At 43.8% G+C, this 8,589-nt stretch overlaps 1 protein-coding gene across 4 annotated transcripts; it reads right to left on the bottom strand.

Moving 5' to 3' along the window:
* Positions 1-483: 483 nt before the first annotated feature.
* RDH14 (retinol dehydrogenase 14) lies at positions 484-8,559 on the bottom strand. Of its 4 annotated transcripts, XR_012004721.1 has the most exons (4): positions 4,883-8,559; positions 4,612-4,738; positions 4,475-4,517; positions 1,290-1,559 (listed from the first exon to the last, which is right to left on the bottom strand). XR_012004721.1 is itself a non-coding variant. In XM_072770997.1 (2 exons), the coding sequence occupies exons 1-2, from the start codon at positions 5,610-5,612 to the stop codon at positions 942-944; spliced, it is 1,011 nt and encodes a 336-aa protein (XP_072627098.1). In that variant the 5' UTR covers positions 5,613-5,697; the 3' UTR covers positions 484-941. The 4 variants fall into 4 exon arrangements, 3 of the variants coding, with proteins under 3 accessions (XP_072627098.1, XP_072627099.1, XP_072627100.1); XM_072770997.1 differs by lacking the exons at positions 4,475-4,517; positions 4,612-4,738 and having other exon boundaries at positions 484-1,559; positions 5,220-5,697; XM_072770998.1 differs by lacking the exons at positions 4,475-4,517; positions 4,612-4,738 and having other exon boundaries at positions 484-1,559; positions 5,229-5,690.
* Positions 8,560-8,589: the final 30 nt, after the last annotated feature.

The following is an 8,589-nucleotide window of genomic DNA, read 5'->3' as shown; positions in this document are numbered from 1 at the left end:
AACCACAAGTGTACAGAGTGTACCATAGAGGACAGTGTTATCATCTGCAATTATTATCATTGCAGAAAGTTCTATTGGACAGCACTGAGGACAAGAGTTTAAACTTTAAATACAAAGTCCTTTCAGGAACTGGCAAAAGGAACATATTTGTAGGGAAACTCTACCCCTGCAGTATTGTTATGACCTGTTCCACCCAACCAGATTCTGTGTTTGAGACTTCTTTTGAAGAAAGAATTCTGCAGCTTGACTTAAAAAGGCTTAGAAACCCACTTATGGGCAACTGTAAATCACCACATATTGTTAAGGAACAGGACACTGACACAAATTTGGGTTTTAGAAATATTATTTCTTAATGCAGCATGCAAGATATGTCGGGAGAACAGACACTGAGCATACGAAGATCAGTGGAGGCTCATAAGATGATTAAGGACTCATTCCAGTGAAACTTGTTAAAAAAAAAAACCAAAAAAACAAAAAACACAATTAAGAATTTACATCACTGAATTTATTCCAAATAAGAATTGGGCACACAACAGGCATGTTATTTTCACACAAAAAACGGCACTGCAATAAAAATATTTAACACTTTGGCCATGAAACTCAAAAGATATTTGAAAAACTTCTCGAGGTGTTTAAGTCACTGGATTCCTTAATATTTGTAATCCATGCTTGCTCAGTTAAATTTCTAAAGTATATTATAATAATATTGCTCATCATACTATTCATTATGCTTATTATATATTTAAAACATCTTTTCTTAAATTTTATGTTCTCCAAAAAATAACTTTTTCGTAACTTTGAAATATCCATATGTACCTCTTAGCAGTACTACTGTAAAACCAAAACTGTGTTTTCAAGTAGCAAGTACTCAAGCCACACCATTTCTGATTACAGATATAACTGGCAGCCAGTTTTATAAATAGCTCTTTCACTCCTTGTTCCTATTTTAATATGCCAACCATGACTTCGCTGATATCCCAGAGTTTTCTAGCAACAGACTCATCCATAGCTTTCGGCAATAGCTCTTCCTCCTTACAATCGCCAAAGTACTTTCCTGACACACCCTCTACCTCAGGTGAAGAGGCTAGATAAACTGAAGTCTGGGCGCCTTCTACTGGGGTTTTGAAAAAAGCCCAGGACACCAAATTGAAAAGTGGTCTGACCAACAGAGGAATGTGTATGTGCCTGCCAAGATTTGTCCGCACAATACCAGGATGTAATACGTTGACAGTAACGTTTGTGCCTTCTAAGCGGCGGGCTAGTTCTCTGGTAAAAAGAATGTTAGCCAGTTTGCTCCGACTATAACAAAAGCTTTTATTATAGCTCTGTTCACTGTTCAAGTCTTCAAAGTTGATGTCTCCATATTTATAAAGTTTGGAAGAAACTACCACAATCCTGCTAGGAGCTGAATTTTTGAGGAGTCCAAGGAGAAGATTGGTGAGTAGAAAGTGCCCCAGATGGTTCACTCCAAACTGCATCTCAAACCCATCTTCAGTCTTCATGTAAGGGCACTGGAAGATCCCTGCGTTGTTGATTAAGACGTCCAGTCTAGGTTCTTCCTTTAAATGTCAAAAAAGAGAATAGGACAATTATGAACACAGACCTAAAATGAGATTTTTAAAAATTCTGCTAACTACTAAAATTCTACGAAGTGCCTCTGTGGATTTTCAACAACTGAGAGGGGGAGGGAGAGGGAAAGGCTTGCATGTTTAATAGGGGCCAGGCCTTGTGCTCTCTCACCTTCCTTCCCTCATCAACTCTATGAGCAAACTGAAGCACCCAAGGTAGGTGCTTTGTGCAGTATCACAGGGCTCTTAGTGGCAAACAAAAACTGGAAGATGAAATCTGCTGATACCAATGCCCCTGTTTTTAATTAGTAAGCTAGCTGCTTGTCTAATTGGGAGTTTCACACCATAGCTATAGAGTCTAAGTGAGCTAGAAAGTGGAAATCTGGCAGAAGGCAGGTCGGCATTGTTTATTCCCAGAGCTATTATCAACACCAGGGACAAACAGAATTGCTTTGCTCTGTACTTTTCTAAGGGCAAATGGTATGACAGGGATGGAACAACTTCAAGTGGTTTCCTTAAAACTGGGACAAGCAACAGAAAGGGTCAGGGATGCAAATTAAAAGTGGAGAGAATGTCAAAAGTAGAAATGTTATGAAAGCAAATAGGTAATGTAAAAATATCAGAAACAAAACAATGAATCATAAATACGAAGTCTCACAATAATAGCAAAGGACCTTTAGAAAGGAGTTAGGACCAACAAACACCTTTACCTTTTATTATAAATCTAGAATTCAGTTCTCTTTTTTCGCTATATAAAATCTACCTGTTTTTGAACTCTGAGGGGCCCCTGGCTTAGGGAATCTATCTAGTCAGAATTTTGCACTTTGTCCATGTCCAGTACCAAAATTTGTCCAATTTTAGTACTAAGGTAAAATTCAGACTGTCCTCAGAAAGGAAGTCTTTTCATTCCCTAATTCATATAAGTTGGTTTTCCCTAGCCCTTTCCTGGCTCCTCTCTTGTCTCTTTTGATGGGCAGAGGAAAAGAAATGTACAACATGTTCCAGGTGTAAAGACACAGTGATGACCTACGATTAAATCAATTTGAGGTCAAATTTCAAATTTCACTGGCCCTTTTGCCAAGTCTAAGTAAAAAGAAAAATGTGTTAAATTTCACAACTGTTATCACAGCCTACCTGTCAGAGGATTAACTATTTATCATTCTGTCTGTCTAAGCACCTTTGGCTTTTCCAACAGTCAACTTCAAAAAGAAGGCAAAAGTTCACCCGTGGGGGAAAGAAAGGAGTGTTCTTTTTTAACTAATCCTTTGGACGAGTTTCCTGTATTAATCATTTCTGAACCATCATTCTTTGCTCGGCTTGTGTTATTTTAAGACTTTATCATTCACTATTTTTTAAATTCTAGGAGATAAATGACATAAATATCCTGAATACCAACCTGTGGGAAATCTACACTTCCACTTAAAAAAAAAAAAAAAAAATTCTGGGTATAGTCACAGGACTTCAGAGACAGAAAGAAACTTAGTAAAGTTTATCTCCTTAACTTTTAATAGGTTCTGTCTCAAGTGGCCAAAGTAATAAAATGCCTTAAGTATCAGAAATGAGAAACATACCCGAACACATCTACATTTTTAATGGACAATAGGAAGACCCACTTTTAATGCTTCAACATCTTTTATACACTAGTATTATTTATTTCTTAACCTGTTTTACGGGATAATGGAATACTAGCCATTATGACAAAAGAACAAACAACTTCTCCAGATCTACAAGAGTTTACAAACTGCATCAAGATGCCCCAGAGTCTCACAAGGAACTCCATAGGGTGCTATGGATAATTTTAGATTTTCCAGAGAAAAAAAAGTGATACTTCATTCAACATCTCAAGAATAGCTGCAGGTGGGTCATACCTTCAACATCAAATTGTGCTAAATTCCTTTCAAAGGTGTCCTATCTTTGCAAAGCTGAGTTTTTAGTACAATGTTAAAAGTCGAGGGCAGCCTGGGTGGCTCAGCGGTTTAGCGCCACCTTCAGCCCAGGGCGTGATCCTGGAGACCCAGGATCGAATCCCATGTCCTGCTCCCTGGGTGGAGCCTGCTTCTCCCTCTGCCTGTGTCTCTGCCTCTCTCTGTATGTGTCTCTCGTGAATAAATAAATTTTAAAAATCTTTAAAAAAAAAAAATCGATGTAGAGCAAGAAATGAGCGTGGACATTTCCAATCTGATTCCAAAGAGTGAGGAGTTGGTACAGTGAACAAGTGCACATTTCTCGGTAGTAATCATGGTTACTAAAGAATGAAATATCCTTTTTTCCTCTCAATTGTGTGTATTATTTTTTCAAACAGCTACTAAGTTGTTCGGACATAAATACATATTAGGTTGTTTGGACCTAGTTACTTAATGAACTGATAGATATTTCCTTCGGCCTACTGGTTATCATGAAAAAACCAGAGAGTTTGGGAAACTCTGCTGTAGACTCAAGAGGCTCCATTTCATATAGCACACAGCTTTCCCATGCCGGCAAATTTTCAATTTCACTCTGCTATATGCCTTTTTGTAAGTCACCTCTGCAGGAAACTCTCCTAATCTCAATTTCAACAGAGGACATCCACTTCAGTGGAATATTTATCATCTAAACAGAAATCCTACACCTCACTGGCAGGCAGCAGGAGTACAGCAGTTGAAAGCAAGAGCTTTGGAGACAGATCTTGGGTAAATTATTTGCCTGCTTATGCCTTTGTTGCCTAATGTAAAATGGGGATCATAATGCCTACCAGGGGACAGCCCTGAGGGCTCAGTGGTTTAGGGCCGGGCATGCAGCCCAGGGCGTGATCCTGGAGACCTGGGATTGAGTCCCACATCCGGCTCCCTGCATGGAGCCTGCCTCTCCCTCTGTATCTCTCATGAATAAATAACTAAAAATCTTAAAAAAAAAAAAAAAATGCCTACCAGGGTTACTGAGGATTCAATGCCAATAGCAGCCAAGGACACTCTAATTTCATTAAAAGAAAAAAAAAATATCTGAAATTCTTGAACAGCTCCTGGCACATAGGAAACCTTCAATAAATACTCAGTATTAAATTTACTTCTGTCCCTGTTAGGGCACATGGCTACTGGGATTCCAAGCTCCAGTGTATTTAGACATCAGGCCAGAGACTGTTTAAGGAGGTGGTGTAGTGAGTCCCGTGGTGGCAGAGAGCCAAACTTCCTACCCTAGCAGGAGAGAGAGAAAATGAATGAATGAATGAATGAATGAATACTTCAAGGTAAAAAAATGAATAAATAAATACTTCAAGGTAAATAAATAAATACTTCAAGGTGAGTAAACAAATCAAGGTAAAAAAAAAAAAAAAAAACCTTCAAGGTCCCTGGCTCTCAGGCTCCCTGAAAGAAGGCTTGGTGCACTCACTGCGGACACAGAAAAAAAAAAAAACAAAAAAACAAGAGGAAGACCTGGCGGATCCCCGCCTGGGCCGTCCTCACGTGACAAAAGACAATGTCCAGAACCTGGCGTATTTTCTTCCTCTTGGGGCCATTGTTTCCTCAACATCTTTGGTAAACAGAGGCCTGCCTCACTCATTCCCCCGGCCCTCGCGAAGCACCAGGCTCGGCCCTTCCCCAGGTCACACCCGGCGCGGGGCGGCCACCTCCCGGCCCCGCCTCGCCCGTCCGCGCGGCCCCCGGAGCCCCACACCTGGAGCACCTCCTGACAGAAGGCGCGCACCGAGCGCAGCGAGGCGAGGTCCAGCTCCCGGACGACGAGCTCGCCGGCCGCGCCGACGTCAGAGCCCGGCTCGCGGCCCCCGGCCTGGCGCAGCTCGCGGCGGAGCTGCCCCGCCGCCTCCTCGGCGCGCGCGCGGTCGCGGCAGCCCATGATCACCCGCGCGCCCAGGCGCAGCAGCGCGGCGGCGGTGGCGCGGCCCAGGCCGCTGTTCGCCCCGGTGATCAGCACGGTCTTCCCGTGCATGAGGCCCGAGTCCCCGCCTCCGTGCAGCTGCTGGACGCCGGGCCCCACGAACCGCCGGGCCGCCAGCCACAGGACCCCGCTCAGTGCGGCCAGGAGTGCCGCTACCGCGGCCACGGCCATAGCCGCCGGGGCCAAGGGCCCACCGGCCCCCGCGCGGGACTTCCGGAGTCGCCGCCAGCCCGGGGCTGAGGCCGTCACCTGCACGCCGAGGACTCTGGGGCGGGGCCTGTCGCCGTCTGACGGAGCGGCGTGGGGCATGCTGGGACTTGTAGTTTTCCTTCCGAGGGCACCGGATTGGTGAGGGGACTACGGCGCCCCGGGGCGCGGTGACTCCGTGGAGCCGGCCCCCAGCCTGAGCGTGGAGGGTGAGCACAGCACCCAGAGCGGTGGTGGTCGACCCCGTGGCAATACCCAATGAATATTTTGAGGTTGCAAATCCCACATATCAGGGCTTGCTTGGTGTGCTTTCCTGTTAAGGACCCCCGGAACTTGTTACCCCCTCCGTGCAGGCGCCTTTCACCCTCCGGAGAACGAGTGATGTCCGCCCTTCTGGGGTCTGAGGAAGGGCTCTTTTTTATTATGATGAGGCGAAGAACTTAGCAGCATGAACCAGTGGGAGACAGAATGGACCGGTGGTTCTCAGGCTTTAGTGTCGTATCCGGATCCCCTGCAGAGCTCGTAAAAACAACACAACCCTCCCGCTCCGCCTCCCCCAGTTGAAGGATCTGGGTACCAGAGTTTAGGCTTCAACGGGTTCCAGATGGGACCTGAGACTTCGCATTTCCAACAAGTTCCCAGGTGATCCCGACGCTGCTGATTGATGGACCACAGCCTGAGAACTGGAAACCACGGCGGTGTTGATGTCTATAGCAGGAGTCATCCTCCAGTGGTCTTAGGCGATGCTGCTCGAGATACAGTGGGAAAGCCTGGACTTACTGTAGACACACACCTCTGAGGAGGTCCGTTCACAAGTGCTTCCACGCACGCTCCAGGAGACGATTAAATGTAATAATGGAAGTGCAAGTGCTTTGTACACTGTAAAGTGATTGAAAACTGTCAGGGCTTATTGCCACAGGGACCCATCTTCAGGCTGCAGATGTCAGCTTTTGACCAAGCTTTTCTCAAGTCACCATTCATTCATCTACTCACCCATCCAATAGGCTCCAGACCCCGAGCCCTGTGAGAGTCACAGAGCAATAGGATGCCATTTCTGCCCTGCAGGTGCTTATCGTCTGGTACAGAGACCTCCACTGCCACAGCCCCCGTTATAGAATCTTCAGGGCAAGAGAAGAGACATACAAGCTGTGTAGTTTGAAATAAACTCCCTACATTATTTTGATAGACACTTCTTCACTCCTGTACATTTGGGAAGGATATAACATGCAGTGAACAGTCGCATTACAAATAGAAGAGGGTTAGAATGTCAGGAGAAGGTTTCAGGTGAGTGCTGAAGATGGAGCTCACAGGTGGAGAGGAGCACTGTCCCTGGTGATTCCACAAGGCACCAGAGCAGAAATCACCAGGGATGGGCCCTTATTCCACCCTTTCTGTAATTTGAAGCTGCCTCTCAAACTCACTGATCCCAGAGCATCTGTTTCCTCTTTTTCTATCTATCCATACTTTTACTTCAAAGAGGACCTCAATTCTATGGTCTGACCACTTCCAGCCCATGCAGATCTCTACCTTTTTGACCTTCTCTTGGTACTGAGGACAAAAAAGCCCTCTTGTGTTGACTATAACAGTTTTCATGCTTGACTTACTTTACCAGATTGTTTGAGATTTTCAATTTCCTAAAGGATGGGATTATGTCTGAGTTTCTTTTGTCGTCTTCACACTGAAGAACGCATAGAAAATAGTAGCTACTGAATGAGGGTCATGACTGATATATTTTGGACTAGCTTACATCAAATTAAGAAGCAGAGCAAAAGCTATATGTCAAGCAGCAGTTTTCTCGAGGCAGAGCTGGGGTGGAGTATGTATACATAGTGCACTAGAGATAGAGGTGGGGATAGAAAGAACAGGAGAGGGCATGAAGAGGAGGAGGAGGAGGAGGAAGGAAATCCCCAGATCTGCTATGTAACTGCTGTGTACTTCAAGCACAGAACTTAATGGAAAGACTAATCTGTTCAAGATGGGTCCTTTGGCCATGGAATTAATAAGAACAACTTGATGTGGAAGGCTCTATAACATAGAGAAAGTAGACAGAATATAGCTTTTGAAGTTAAGACCTGATTTTGGATCTTAGTTCTGCCATTTATTAGCTGCGCATTATGGGACAAGCTACTTTTTCTTTGTGAGTATTAAGTTCTTCATTGATAAAAATGGGGTAATAATAATAATACTATGTTACAAACATTTGATTTGTAAGAAAATGAGGTGGCATGAAAATAACCAGCTCACTGTGCCTATTATAAAATGGATTATGGTTAAAAACTGCTCAATGTTTCTTGAAAACAAAACAAAAATAATAAAAGAATGGTAACAGCGAAAGTCTAGGATATAGGATACCATACTTTATGTTACATTTTGAAGTGGCAGCCAAGGCTTTTTTTCCTGTGTAAACCTTGGACCTACCTGCTGGCCCAGAGCTAAAGATTTCAAATGTGAAGCCTTGTGGTCCAGAGGCAATGGACCCACCAGGTAAGCTTCAAAGGAGCTTGCTTACCCAGGAACTTCTGTCTGGATCTCATCTTAAGATGGAAAGTGCCCGATATGAATAACCTGCTGATTTATTTCTGAATGAACAGTGTCAGAATTGGTATTCTTATGCAGGTGGAGTGACTTTTTAATTTTGTATTGATTAAAAAGCTGGTCATAGAGGCAACAGAATAAACTCTAATTTTCAAGATTGTGTTTAGCCTTACTCTTTCCTTCCTTGAAGACCAATATTCTACAGTGATGATGGGTAACAATTCATTCTGTCTACCAACATCCAAAAATGAGCAATGCTTTGTAAAACCAACTAGGCTTTAGCCTTTCAGCTTTTAAGCATTCAAGTACTAAGCTTATCCTAAAGAGTCATCATTATGATTTACCCATGAGGGTAGGTGCAGTTGTATTCAACAGCACTGACAGCTCAAAGAGAAGTAGTTGAAAG

This window comes from Canis lupus, chromosome 12 (assembly GCF_048164855.1).
Source record: "Canis lupus baileyi chromosome 12, mCanLup2.hap1, whole genome shotgun sequence".
In the NCBI taxonomy this organism is placed as follows: Eukaryota; Metazoa; Chordata; class Mammalia; order Carnivora; family Canidae; genus Canis; species Canis lupus.
This window is presented reverse-complemented; position numbering and strand designations above follow the sequence as displayed.

Coding starts and splice junctions, on each gene's coding strand:
- RDH14 (XM_072770997.1), bottom strand. CDS start 5,612: ATGGCCGTGGCCGCGGTAGCGGCACTCCTGGCCGCACTGAGCGGGGTC. Junction 1,560..5,219: donor TCTGTCAGGAGGTGCTCCAG/GTGTGGGGCTCC, acceptor TGACATTTAAAG/GAAGAACCTAGACTGGACGT.